The following is a 14798-nucleotide window of genomic DNA, read 5'->3' as shown; positions in this document are numbered from 1 at the left end:
ATTTCATGATCTACTGAGATCATTGAAAGGTTTGCGCCACTGCAGCCTGGTCCTCCTGACGACATCCCCGCTTGTGTCCTCCTCTGCAATGTGCAACTAGACTGTGATGCTCTCCTGGGGAGGTCTCCTCCGCCCATGGGAAGGGAATAGAATCTCCCTGCATGCTGTGACTCTCTCCATAAGCATATAGAGGGAGTCATGGGAGAGCCTGGGTGCAGCCCTGCATCTTTGTGCAGTACTTGTCAGTGTTTGCAGCACCTCAATGCTGTAGAACACTGACAGCACAAATGGCAAAGTAAATTTGCGCATGGTCCCTTTAAGGAAACCAGCTGCTGACACATCTTCAAATGACGTCATCAGACCCACTTCCTTCAATTGGCCGGGAAACTTGCTGGGCGGGGCTAAACAAGCCCAATCAGGGGAAAGTCATGTCAGAGGCCGGGATGGAAACAGGAGCGGGGCCGCAACCTGCCATGGTAAGGAAAATTGCGGCCAAAATCTACGTGATATATTTATCAATCGATGTCCCAGAGCTAAACTGGTGTTAGATGAATGGAAATATTTTACAATGATTAAAATGCAATCAGGAGGTAAAATGTCAGCAGTGGTAAACACCACACCCAGAGCTTGTTCGTTCTGGCTTACCTGGGCTGGGTAATCAAAAAGCCACTGATCTCTTGGTTTCTCCTCATAGGCCACCACGCCTTCAGTCATTTCATGTCTCACTGTGTCTCTCATGGAATCAAGCACCTGATTGAGCCAGGTCTCAACCTAGGAGAGAAAATCAGTAAAGTATCCGCCAATACGATGCAAATAAGGCCACAATCTTGTAAACCATCAGGTAAATGACCTAAAACGTAAAAGCAAATTTAAAACCTGAGAGAAATAGCCGGTGAGACTAACAGATGATGAAAGGAGAATTTTACCGAGCTCAACTTTTCCATAGGCTAAATACTTCAGGGTAAGAGGCATACCACCCATGGAATCAAATAAACCTCACTTTCTTCCCAATGGCTGTGGGTGTAGTGTCTAACTAACCCATGTCTCCCTTTGCACAAACTTGGTTTCAAGCCACAAAGCTGCAACTTAAGCTTTTCCAGGTTTGGAGACGTGCAGCAGAGTTGGCGAGAGGTCGGAGACTGGAATAATTGAGAAGTGAAACTACTGGAAATCGGATCATTGGCATGGGATTAAAAACCCTGCAAAATACACCAACAACCTGGAGCTGGAAGTGCAGGAGGCATGACACAACACAAAGAGTGCAGCCACCTCCTGCTCATGGACAAGAACGTAAAAAGGTAATGGTGCTTTTTAAAAGAAAACATACGTGTATGTGGTAGGGATACTATATTTAACAAATCAAATAGTTTTAGTCGAATCTAGGTGCAATATTAAATCAGTCTCTGATGCATTCTTTGTGTCACAATACAAAAGAGAGGCAAATAGAGGAAATACTTCAGTCAAAGCAAAATGCAACTGTTACAATACTCCATGCAACCCCATTTTTGCTGTAGTGTAACATGTGATGTGATTTAATCCAAAGACCACATGTGCTTTCTAATTTACTGGAATGCATGCTTCCAAAGTTCGATCATTCCCATTCATAAACGTGGCCCTTTGAATAACGTCAGCCCCAGACACACAAGACCTGATTTTCCTACCTGCCCAGTGCAGTTACATGGCTCTTTGAAGTTCACGTACTCGCCCTCCTTGCTGTACATCCCTAAGGCTGTTTTAGTCGGCTTATTGTCCGCCTCCGCCTGGAATTTCATGCTCGCCATGTTGTCAAATAGTTTGGACAAGTGACGCTGAACCTACGGATTTAATGATTTACGGACACACATGATTCAGAGCGCTGGTCAGCTTTCTTCAGCAAATGTCCTGAACTTGACAAGTCACACTTGATTCTCATGTACAATTTTGAATTTCGCTGCAGCACAGAGATGTGTCATTCTTAATTTTCATATCTCAGTGTTCACATCCCGAGGATGTGAAAGGTGCTTTATAACTTGCAAGTTGTTTCTTACTAACATTTCTGTCCCAATCTACACAAAGGAGGAGATCCTCAAATATTTTCCTTCTGAGCCCCTGTCCACAATAACAATGAGTTTAATGGGTATATTACTGTTACAAATCTCTAATCTACCTGTTGAGTAATGTACCACAAGTCCCTTATTGTAGCGGTATGTCTAACCAAGCTAACTTTACACTAAAATCGATTGATTAAGTAGTATCTGTTCTATTATATCCTTATCAATACTGCAAAAGAGCCTCCTGTGGCCCTTTCAAACACTGTGAGCTGAAAGTATTCATGGCGGAGGCAGAGATCGGGCAGATTTGTGTTCATTTGTCCTCCCACATAAACATGGCGGTTACACTTTGGAAAAAGTTTCCTCTGGGATATGATTATCAATCTAACACATTGGGGGGAATTTTAACCTAAAAGAATGGGTGGGTTGGGGGCGTGGGGGGCATTAATTTGTTAAAAATGGGATTCCGACCTCAACCCGCCTCCAACTCGTCCACTTCCGATTTGAACGGGGGGGGCGGGGACAGGGCAGACAACCTGCTCCCAGGAGGTGGGACATCAATTTAAATATTATGATGCTGGAAGCCTCTTTTTTAACTTCCATTTTGTTTTTAACTGCATGTGGATGGTTTTACACAATTCGAAAACAGCAAGGTGGGGACTGCTGGAACCAGGAGGTAAGTGTCTTTATACCTACCTCCAGGATCCAGGGTCCCGGGTCCCTGCCTAACCCACCCCCTGCGATTAGCGACCCCCTCATGAGGACTCTGATCTCCCCCGCCCCACCGATGATGCTGAGGCCGGTCCCGATTCTCTCTCCCTGCCCTCGATTGTCTGCCTGACAGCCCCCCAACCCCCACGATCCTTTTAATGGCATGGCCCAATCCCCGATCCCTCCCTCCTCCATGCAGCCTAGTGCCACAGGCCAACCCGCCCGCAGCCAGCCAGCCTTTCAATCTGGCCGGGCTGCGGGCGGGAAACTGAGGGCTCGCATGCAAATCAGGCCCTGCCATTATAGTCGGCAGGGCCTGCGGGAAACCCAGCCTCCAGGGTTTCCTGACCGCCTCAGAGCCCCCTCACCCAACCCACCCTCCTCCTTAAAATGCAGCCCATTGATCAGCTATTTAAGCTTGAATACAATGCAGATCTTAAAAAGCCAACAGCATTTCCCGTTGAGAAGGACAAGTTATTGCACTCCATTTTCTTTTACAGGGCGTATGGCCTCGTTAATCAGCCAGTAGTAAATCTAAGAAAGCTGAAACAAAATCTTCTCAACATTGCTGCTCCTCTTTCCACTGAGGTTTATGGACATTTGCTGAAATAAATCTACACGTAGCTTATGGCTTTGTGACCTAGAAACCTGTTCCCACAATTCAATGAGGGAGTGTAACTGTCTTTTCTAACAGGTGGGCTCCATCATGATGTGTGTATCCATCTTAGCTACTCTCCACAATTTCCACAGAAAGGTCTACAAATGTTGGGTTTAACTTCTACCAGCTTAATTCTCTCATGTCAAGCTATAAGTTTGAATAGAATGAGGAAGTGCACCTCCCTTGAGAAGTTCACTTGACTTCTGTTCAACCAGCGCAAACTTGGTGGATAAGAGGAAATCTAAACTGTATCAAGCTCTCCGTAGCCCCACGTTGCAGCTCCAACCTGCTCTGCCATCTGCTCGGACAATAAATATTAAAATACTTTGACGCTATAATAAAGCCCAAACAGACTGATTTACAGATTCGGTGCCTGCAGTAAAGAGAAGGAAACTTAAGTAACAATAGGGAAGTGCCTTACTCGATAAGCATACTGTGGCACTGAGTGCGCACAGCCTTGGCATGCACGTGCTCCTGTCGCTAGAGGTCTGACAGAGGACAATAAGAGAATTCATCATCTTTTTGTTTCTGGCTCACGAACCTGGGACACCTCTTTAAAATGAATCTCTCCTTTCTCTTACTAAGTGATTGCAGATGTCATGCAACTCTATTACGGATTATTAACTTGTCAGCCTGTATCAACTCATTTTTAAACTGAGACAATATAGCTTTCATCATTTTTCAGAGTCCCTGTCACTGGATGAAACAATACGGCAGGATATGTGTTTGTTTGACAGTAACGATTAATGGGATTTTGTTTATCTGGCTCGTTATTGTCAAAAAATATATTTAAACTTTGATTAGAGATGGAGCCATACCATCAATCCCCCTTAAAGATTGAATCATTATAACATAATTATAAATAACTGCAACATCCTTTTGCATTCTTATTTTTAAACAATATATATCTGTTTAAACCAGGAATGCTGATCCTCGGGGAGGGGAGTTGGGAAGGAGTAAATAGGGTACACTGTTCAAGAGAATTACTGATTGCAATGGAACTGAATTAGTGGAGGCAGTTGCAATTTAAATTGTTGCTGAAATTTGTTCTCATTCACCCCTCCCTCAACTTAAGGTCTGTCACTGTATAACACTGGGGTACAGTACTGGTGGGTACAGGTCTGTCACTAACACTGGGGTACAGTACTGTTGGGTACAGGTCTGTCACTGTATAACACTGGGGTACAGTACTGTTGGGTACAGGTCTGTCACTAACACTGGGGTACAGTACTGGTGGGTACAGGTCTGTCACTAACACTGGGGTACAGTACTGGTGGGTACAGGTCTGTCACTAACACTGGGGTACAGTACTGTTGGGTACAGGTCTGTCACTAACACTGGGGTACAGTACTGTTGGGTACAGGTCTGTCACTAACACTGGGGTACAGTACTGGTGGGTACAGGTCTGTCACTAACACTGGGGTACAGTACTGGTGGGTTAGTAGCAGCACAGTAAACCTGCTAACAAGCTCGAGTGAGATCTTGTACAGGGCCTTGGTGAGACCACACCTTGAGTACTGTGTGCAGTTTTGGTCGCCTTATCTGAGGAAGGATGTTCTTGCCATGGAGAGAGTGCAGCGAAGATTCACCAGACTAATACCTGGGATGGCAGGAATGACGTATGAGGAGGGATTCGGTCGATTAGGCTTATATTCGCTGGAGTTTAGAAGAATGAGAGGGGATCTCATTGAAACTTATAAAATTCTAACAGGACTAGACAGACTAGACGCAGGAAGGATGTTCCCGATGGCGGGGGAGTCCAAAACCAGGGGTCACAGTCTAAGGATAAGGGGTAAGCCATTTAGGACTGAGATGAGGAGGAATTTCTTCACCCAGAGAGTGGTGAACCTGTGGAGTTCTCTACCACAGAAGGCAGTTGAGGCCAATTCATTAAATATATTCAAGAAGGAGTTAGATATATTTCTTGAGGCTGAAGGGATCAAGGGATATGGGGAGAAAGCAGGGACAGGGTACTGAATTTGGATGATCAGCCATGATCTCATTAAATGGCGGAGCGGGCTCGACGGGCCGAATGGCCTACTCCTGCTCCTATCTTCTATGTTTCTATGATGGTATCGCCACACATATTAAATCAGCTCTTTGCTGCCATTGAGCTTTAAAGCTCCTTGAAGTCCGTCCCCCCAGAGTTCCTACTCTCATTCTATAGCAAAAGTCTTAAGGAAGAGAGAAAAATACAAAAGGATATCAAAGGGATCGTGGGTGATGAGCTTCTCTATTGAGGCTTGACATTTTACTATGCACCACAAATTATACTGAAAGGAGGATTGGCATTTATACAACACCTGATCACATTTCTAAGAAGCTCTAAAAGTGCTTCACATAAAATGAATTACTTAGAATGCCGTGATTGTTAAGTAGCAAGGGCAACAGCCATTTTTCACACAGGAAGATCCCACAAGCAGCACCGAGATGAATGGCCAGTTAATCTGCATTTGATGGTTGTGGCTAAAGGAAGAACGTTGGCCTGCATACCAGGAGATCGCCTGGTCTTTCTTGGACAGCGCAACGACACCTTTACCACCCTTCCAAACCACTGTACCAGGCCAATGGGGCCTTAGCATAATATCTCATCTGAAGGACAACACCTCAGCGCTGCAGTCCCTCAATACTGCACCCGCAACCTTCTCGGAAAGAGAGCGCTACCAACTGAACTAACCCCTGTGACACCCACAATTGTTAGAAGCAAACTATTGGCCAAAGATTTGTATCTGATCATAATCCAGGCTCCTTACTAAGTTGCACTCAAGGCAAGCTAACACAACAGTGTGACGTGTTTTTCAAATGATTTATAGCTGGAGGTCATTGTCAGCTCTGTTGACCCTTTATTTTTAATGGGTTAATGCATCCATTAAAATAGTGGAGAGAAGAATTTGAGGTGTTTGTACAATAATATTTCCAACAGTAATTTCTAGCCTTTTGTGCTATTCTAACACCAGTATGTCACTCACCAGATGAGGGTTGGTCCCATTGGACAGAATATCCAACAAATCAGCAGAGGAAATAAAATAAAACCTGGGGAACGCCAGCCTTTTAGTGTCGAGGTATTCAGCCAATGCTTTTTCGCAGAGAGCCAGTCTGTGCAGGAAAAGAAAGAGACAACAGCTTCTGAAAAGTCACACTTGTGATTTGAACAATTTATAGTTAATGGACAATAAATCTAACCAACATATTTGTTGCAGACTTTTTCTGTGCAATAATTTTAGATATTGTACTGGCCCAGGCTGGTTTATTTTCCAATATTCAAATAAGATGTACATTCTTCAGGACTGTGTATTGGAAATCTACATAATTCCCTGGCAGTCAAGTGGTGAATATACATCGAGGGGTTTTTGAAGGCCGGTGGGCCTTCCACACAGTCAAATCATATTGGAACGTCAATTTTCCAATATGCACTGGTTCCTTGAAAGGCCCCAGCCTTGTAAAATTTACCATCTAATCTCTGCTGGTCTAGTTGGGATGTTCCCTCAGTTTTCGCAAAGACCCAAATTTTTGCCATCAGGTCTCGTCAGTTGCCAATGAAACCAGGACACTTATCATTAGGCCCAGTACACTGACTTCTCTCAGAGCTATCTGTGCACACAAGGAAAATACAATTACACAACAAGTCACATTAAGTCATGCTGACAACGTTTGCAAATTCCTAATTATACTCGTGCTGCTGCACCACCTAACTGTTTAATTCTGCGAAGGGACCTCCTCCGGCCTCTCCAACCTTGGTGAGCACAGTGCCAGAGCTCCTGGGTGGAAACATCTCAGCCCCAAGACCAGAATGTAGCTACAGCAGGTTTTCAGTCCCAAGAACTTTAAGGGGTAGGCAAAGGCCAGTAGGCCCAACAAGGCCTCTTTGATAGATCAACCAAACCAGCCCACTTTCTCATTGTATCCCTCGATCCTTTTTTAGTTCACCCAATCAAAATAAATTAAAAAGATATGAGCTACCTGATCTGGATGTCTTCAAGCTTTTCGCACAACCCAGGTTTGTTTGTGGCTTCCACTACATTTGGAGTTCTCTCAGCATCCCAAGCCAGCTCCTTAAAATCTATATCAATTCCATCAAAGCACTTGGAATCCTAAATAGCACACAGGACAACAGTAAATTTTCAAAAACATTTGTACTTGTCATTGGATCATAGAACTAGCACAAAACAATTTCAAAAAAGCTAAACAAAAGTGAAATTCTTCCACCAATCGATAGTACCTTTCAAACATAGAGGAACAGGAAGAGGCCATTCAATCCCTTGAGCTTTTGCCACAATTCAATTAAATCATGGCTGGTCTACACCTTCACTCTATTTACCTGCCTTTGATCCATATTCCTTGATAGCCTTACCTAATAAATAACTGTGAATCTCTGTCTTGAACATTTCAATTGACCCAGCACCCACAGCCTTTTGGGATAAAGAGTTCTAGATTTCTATTACTCCTTGTGTGAACACGTGCTTCCTGATTTCGCTCCTGAATAGACTAGCTCTGACTTAAAATTGTTCCCGCTTGTTCTGGATTCCCCGACCAAAGGAAATAGATTTTCGGTATCTACCCTGTGATGAAATATTCCATTCATCACTGCCTGTGACTGTGGTTGGTTTCAGGTTCCCCCTTACCATTGTATTGCCTGTGACTGTGGTTGGTTTCAGGTTTCTCCTCACCATTGTATTGTGTATTGGAATGTATGGAATGTGTTGTGTGTAGGGCTCCGCCCATACCTGGCCTCTATGTAAGCCAGCTCAGTCTGGCCTCACAGCCAGTACTGCAGACCTCCAGGGAAGATACCTCTCTCCACTGCGTGTTATCTTCTAAGTTAATAAAAGCCTTGTTTTGTTTCGCTAACATCGAGTCTCGGGATTATTGAGGCACATCATACCCTATCAAATCCTTTTATCATTTTAAGCACCTCAATCAGATCACCCCTCAAAACCATCACAACTCAAGGGAATACAAGCCCAGTTTATGCAACCTATCCTCACAGTTTAACCCTTAGAGATTAGCGTTTAAAGTAAAGGCACATGGGATTGGGGGCAAGGTACTGACTTGGATAAAGAACTGGTTGGCAGACAGGAAGCAAAGAGTTGGAATAAATGGCTCTTTTTCCGAGTGGCAGGCAGTGACTAGTGGGGTACCGCAGGGATCGGTGCTAGGACCCCAGCTATTCACAATATATATATATATAAATGATCTAGACGAGGGAACTAGATGTAATATCTCCAAGTTTGCAGACGACACAAAGCTGGGTGGGCGTGTGTGCTGTGAGGAGGATGCCGAGAAACTCCAGTATGATTTGGACAGGTTGGGTGATTGGGCAGAAGCATGGCAGATGCAGTGTAATGTGGATAAATACGACGTTATCCACTTTGGTGGCAAAAACAGGAAGGCAGGTTATTATCTGAACGGCAATAGATTAGGAGAAGGGGAAGTGCAAAGAGACCTGGGTGTCCTTGTGCACCAGTCGCTGAAGGTAAGCATGCAGGTACTGCAGGCGGGTAAGAAGGCAAATGGTATGTTGGCCTTCATAGTGAGAGGGTTCGAGTACAAGAACAAGGAAGTCTTGCTGCAGTTGTACAGGGCCTTGGTGAGACCACACCTTGAGTATTGTGTGCAGTTTTGGTCACCTTATCTGAGGAAGGATGTTCTTGCCATGGAGGGAGTGCAGTGAAGATTCACTAGACTGATACCTGAGATGGCAGGAATGATTTATGAGGAGAGATTGGGTCAATTGGGCTTATACTCGCTGGAGTTTAGAAGAATGAGAGGGGATCTCATTGAAACTTATAAAATTCTAACAGGAATGGACAGACTGGATGCAGGAAGGATGTTCCCGATGGCCAGGGAGTCCAGAACCACGGGTCACAGTCTAAGGATAAGGGCTAAGCCATTTAGGACAGAGATGAGGCGGAATTTCTTCACCCAGAGAGTGGTGAACCTGTGGAATTCTCTACCACAGAAGGCAGTGGAGGCCAATTCATTAAATATATTCAAGAAGGAGTTGGATATATTTCTTAAGGCTAAAGGGATCAAGGGATACGGGGAGAAGGCAGGGACAGGGTACTGAATTTGGATGATCAGACATGATCTCATTGAATGGCAGAGCAGGCTCGAGGAGCCGAATGGCCTACTCCTGCTCCAATCTTCTATGTTTCTATTATGTTTAGCCCATTAAGCCCTGGTATCATTCTGGTGAATCTGCACTGTACCCAATCCAGGGCCAATATAGCCTGCCCGAGGTGCGGTGCCCAAAACTGAATGCAGTATTCCAGATGGGGTTTGTTACGGTTCCGTACAACTGAAGCACAATTTCCTCTCGTTTGTATTCCAGCCTCCTTGAGATACAGCCCAACATTCCAATAGCCTTTTTGATTATTTTTTTTACTTGCGCACTGGCTTTTAGTGATTTGTGCACATGGTCACCCAAATCCCTTTGTTTCTCCAAAGTTCCTAATCTTTTGCCTCAGCTCTGCAATTGAGACCTGCACTTTTGACTTAGAATCACAACTTCAAATACAAAAATAAGTTATACTTAAAAATTAAAATTAAATTTTTCTTGAAGAATGTTTTATACCTCAGGCAATTGAGACCGAATGTCCCCCGACCCAATGAAGATGCTTTCGAGATGCGACCATGTGCGCTGCACCTCGAACCAAATTGAAATTACAGAGTCAGCTACGGACAGCTTCTTCTGCCAGCTAGATACTTCTTCCAAAAAAAAGGCAATGTACTTGGAAGTCATCAGGTTCTGCAGCTGGACTTGATTGTCCTCCAGGGTCTCAATAAGCTCCTCATCGGATCTGAGCAATGGAACAGAAGTGCATGAGTGATGTTCATACTTAAATTCCATGGTGCTCCAGGTTGTGTCCAGTTCTTTCAATACTTTTTCCATGCCCATTTCTTTCACAGCTTTGTCAACAATTCCACGAACCTCATCTTCAAAGTTGTGCAGGTTCAGTTTCAAAAGGTCAGCTAGAGTTGTGCTATCATCCATTGTAAATGTTACATTTGTAGCCTGCATTAGTTGATACCAATGTCTAGCCCGGATAGCTGGGTTCTGAAGTTCAGCCACGGCCCTTAATGAAGTCAAAATGTTCTTCACTGTGTTGTCCAATCCAGTGAAAGCATCCCATGCCCTTATTTCCTTATCCAAGGCACGAATATCTTTGGCAAACTTCTTACATTCCATATCCATGTTTTCAACATTGATTTCCCTCCATTTTGTAGTCTTCCAGTCATTCATACTTGAATCTACCAGAACAATCATATCCCAGAGTTCTTTCAGAAGACATACTTCCTTTCTGCAATGTTTTAATTGTTTGTAGTCTGGTACATTGACCTCAAATACACTGGCAGACTCATTAATGGTGGCCATGGTAGCTTCCATTTGGCTGACCTGGCAGTGGGCAATATCCAACATCTGGTAAGGTTGTATACTGTCAAACCTAATAAAATATGACAATGAATCAACGTAGTAAGACAAAGTACAATACTATATTATAAAGCACTGCAGCTTTTCTTTACTTTGATACATATACATATAAATTTCCCCTCGTGGGGGAATCTAGAACCAGGGGGCATAATTTCAGAATAAGGGGGCACCTTTTAAATCGGAAATGAGGAGGAATTTCTTCTCTGAGGGTCATGAATCTTTGGAATTCTCTTCCCCAGAGAGCTGTACAGGCTGGGTCATTGAATATATTTAAGGTGGAGATAGACCGATTTTTGAATGATAAGGGAGTCAAGGGATATGGGGAGTGGGCAGGGAAGTGGAGTTGAGGCCAAGATCAGATCAGCCATGATCTTATTGAATGGCGGAGCAGGCTCGAGGGGCCAAATGACCTACTCCTGCTCCTACGTCTTATGTTCTTAATATACTATAATTGCAGGCTCAAGAATGGCCATTAAAGCCACAGGGGGAAAAATTGGGTATCAGCCCATTTTGGGGCGCTAATATCGGTCGGGTGGAAAGTTTAGCGCCCGATGCTAATTATCGCCTCCGACTGCAAAATTTGCCTCTATCTCTCCTGGAGGTGATTTGAGCGCTAAATCAAGCACTCTCGAGGCGCTAACGTCGGGGAGCGAGGCGCTACCTCAATGCTACTGAAGCTCAGGCGATGTCAGTTACTATGGCAGCCAGACAGACTGGTGCCGTCCAGTTCTTAAAGGGGAGGGCCTTCTTGCTGGCCAGCCATACCCTGCTCATTGCAGCCCTGAATCTCGGCCTCGAGAGGCCTCTAAAGCAATTGTGTTGGAAGCACTAATGGGTAGGCCCAAAGAAAGAGCTCGACGCTTAGGAACCTCAAAAGTGGTGCTGAGGACCAAAACGCCTTAGGACAGCGTTCAATCTCTCCAGACGGCTCTCTCCCTCTCACCCCGCGTGTACCAAAAATTTTGCCGACAAGAAAAAGCAGGAAGCGCACGCCTTTAAATAGCGCTCCCCCAGCCCCTTCCCGACTCAATTTCCGGTCCATGGCGCTACCGGGGTGTTGCACGTTTGCATGATGTCACGATCTGCGGGTGCAGAAGATCGTGGCGGTAGTGTTTAGCGCCGCCGCAAAACAACAGGTCAATTTCGCGAGCGGCGCTAAAATCGCCGCGTTCGGGCGCTAAGTTGCTAGCGCCCCGGAGGCGCTAACCAACCGGATTTCCCCCCACAGAGTTAATACAGCATAGATTCGCTGTGAAGGCTCTGAAGGATTTATAGTGAGTTACAGTGAGTCTACAGCACAGAAACAGGCCATTCGGCCCAACTGGTCTGTTCCGGTGTTTATGCTCCACACGAGCCTCCTCCCACCCCTCTTCATCTAACCCCATCAACATACCCTTCTATTCCTTTCTCCCTCATAAGCTTATCTAGTTTCCCTTAAGTGCATCTTTGCTATTTGCCTTAACCGCTCCCTGTGGTAGTGCGTTCCACATTCTTACCACTCTTTGGGTAAATGCATTTCTCCTGAACTCCCTATTGGATTTATTAGTGACTATCTTATATTTATGACCTCTAGTTTTGGTCTCCCCCACAAGTGGAAACATTTGTTCCACGTCTACCCTATCAAACGCATTCATTGTTTTAAAGTCCTCTATCAGGTCACCCCTCAGCCTTCTCTTTTCTAGAGAAAAGAGCCCCAGCCTGTTGAATCCTTCCTGAGACTTATAACCTTTCAGTTCTGATATCATCCTTGTGAACCTTATTTACACCTTCTCTAATGCCTCTACATCCTTTTTATAATATGGAGACCAGAACTTTGCAGAGTACTTCAAGTGTGGTCGAACCAAGGTTCTATACAAGTTCAACATGACTTCCCTGCTTTTCAATTATACCCCTCTAGAAATGAACCCCAGTGCTTGGTTTGCTTTTCTTATGGGCTTAATAATCATCATCACTACTTTTAGTGATTTCTAAATCTGTACCCCTAGATTCCTTTGCTCCTCTACCCCATTTAGACTCTCTGGACTGGATTTTCTCAATGGAGACGTGCTGGAGGTGGGACTTCTGGTTTCTGGGTTTCAGTCCCACCCCCAGCAACGTCTGACCAACCCACGCTATTTTCCCTTGATTTGCCTTGTTAAGACCACCCTGCGGGCTTACCGGCCAATTAAGGGAAAGCCGGTGACAGAGGACGTCAGTGTATGACGTTTCATCTGTCAAAAACTTTTTGACAGATGAATTGTCAGCATTTGACAGCTTTGAGAAGCTGTCAAATACTGACAATCTCCGTTCTAAGGTGAGCCCTTGCACACAGGCTCACCAAGACCTCTCTCCTCAGCAGAAAGCAGATGGCTGCTGCATCTGAGAATGCAGCAGCCATTCTGTCATCTCTGCCGTTGAGATGAGGCATCTCTGAATCCTCAAAGGTTGAAGCCTGCAGAAAGAAGCAACGGTAAGGAAACATTTTCCAACATTTTACACTCGCCTCTCATACTTACTTGTCCACACTTGCACCCATCACTCACCTCTACAGCTGACATTTCGACCCCTCTCACCCCCGCAGACCCACTACTCGCCTCGCTGACCCTGGCGAGGTTCGCAGCCGTCGGGAAGCCCGCAATTGCAGGCGCAAAATGGGGATAAGCCTTAAAACTGCCTGTTAACAGGCAGTTCATTGGTTCTAATCCCCTTCCCACCTCGAGGAGACGGGTCCCTGCGCGACTCAGAGACCCGCCTCCCGGGAAGATGGCACGGAGGCGGGTTGGGAGCAGGATCAGTACCCGCTCCCAGTTTCTGCCATTTTTCCGCATGTCCTGCCTCCGCAGAGCTGGGAAAATTCCCTCCTCGTTATCCAAACAGTATGTGGTCTTCCTGCCAAAATGCACCACTTCACACTTATCTATAGAAATTCATTTGACAATTAAACGCCCATTCTCCAGGTTTATTCATGTCTTCTTGCATTTTGTCACCTTCTTCCTTTGTATTAACTGCACAGCCTAATTTGGTGTCGTCCGCAAATTTAGAAATTGTACTTCCGATTCCCGAGTGCAAATCGTTTATATAAATGGCGAACACCAGTGGTCCCAGCACCGATCCTTGTGGAACACCACTTCCCTCCTTTTACCAGCCTGAGTAACTAGTTTAACTAATTAATTTAAATCTCCTCTCGTTGTATCTACCCTGCTTCATTTTGTTAATTCAGATTGTTTTTAAATTAGGAAGGGTTTTTATAGGGCAAATATTTCCTCTGGTTGGGAAGTCAATGATGAGAGGTCAACAGTTTAAAAATGTCACTAAGAGTGTGAGGAGCGAGCTTAAGGGAAGTGTCTTCATGCAGAAAATTGCTGGAGCATGGAATGCTTTGCCATAGGGAATAGCTGAAGCAGAGACAACTGTATCTTTCAAGGGAAAAGTGGATAGCATTTGAAGCAGAGGGAGATACAGGATTATAGAGAGAGAGCAGAATAGTGGATTTTGATTGCTCTGCCAACAGCCAGCAGACACAATGGGCTGCATGGCCTTCTTCTGTGCTTTGAATTTTTATGGTTCTCTAACCTTGACTCAGTTTTATCAAAGAAAAAGTTGATCTGGGATTTGGGTCTCATTATTTTTGATAAACTGCCCTGAAAAGAAAACCACAAGGACTCAGAAATAAAAATTATCTACTCCGTATGCTCCATCACAATTTTTTTTTTTTTTTTTTTTTAAGTGTAATGCATCGGTCCACATTGGAAATTGCTACACCACCTAAGTATTAAAAAATCTTAGGTCAGCTTGCAATTCCTGTCAATTTTTCATTATAAGTTCCTAAGTCCACACTTATATTGGAGACTGCATATGTAAACTCGACACACTGTAACTACACCCTTCTGCCAGTGATAGCACAGCAGTGCATCAGTTTTGCGTCTCCTAGCTCTTCAGCTTGTACTTCAGAGAAACTCCGATACGCCAACAACTCTTATTTCCCTGA

General features: G+C 44.7%; 2 protein-coding genes across 2 annotated transcripts in view; both read right to left on the bottom strand.

The window, feature by feature from the left end:
- Positions 1-1809, bottom strand: part of LOC147102689 (dynein axonemal heavy chain 9-like) — a 75814-nt gene extending 74005 nt beyond the window's left edge. Inside the window, exons 1-2 of the mRNA XM_085964102.1 lie at positions 1662-1809; positions 646-771 (exon numbers count right to left, since the gene is read on the bottom strand). Coding sequence (XP_085820228.1) covers positions 646-771; positions 1662-1781 — 246 coding nt within the window. The 5' untranslated portion in view covers positions 1782-1809. The remainder of the gene's footprint in view (positions 1-645; positions 772-1661) is intronic.
- Positions 1810-6218: 4409 nt separating this feature from the next.
- LOC147102688 (dynein axonemal heavy chain 9-like) lies at positions 6219-11349 on the bottom strand. Its single transcript, XM_085963409.1, has 3 exons — positions 9974-11349; positions 7360-7490; positions 6219-6495 (listed from the first exon to the last, which is right to left on the bottom strand). The coding sequence occupies exons 1-3, from the start codon at positions 10817-10819 to the stop codon at positions 6342-6344; spliced, it is 1131 nt and encodes a 376-aa protein (XP_085819535.1). The 5' UTR covers positions 10820-11349; the 3' UTR covers positions 6219-6341.
- Between the last annotated feature and the right edge of the window lie 3449 nt (positions 11350-14798).

This window comes from Somniosus microcephalus, chromosome 21 (genome assembly GCF_052327205.1).
Source record: "Somniosus microcephalus isolate GS21.2 chromosome 21, FLI_Smic_1.0, whole genome shotgun sequence".
NCBI classification, from domain to species: Eukaryota; Metazoa; Chordata; class Chondrichthyes; order Squaliformes; family Somniosidae; genus Somniosus; species Somniosus microcephalus.
The sequence above is the reverse complement of the archived record's forward strand: the minus strand, read 5'-3'. Positions and strand labels throughout refer to the sequence as shown.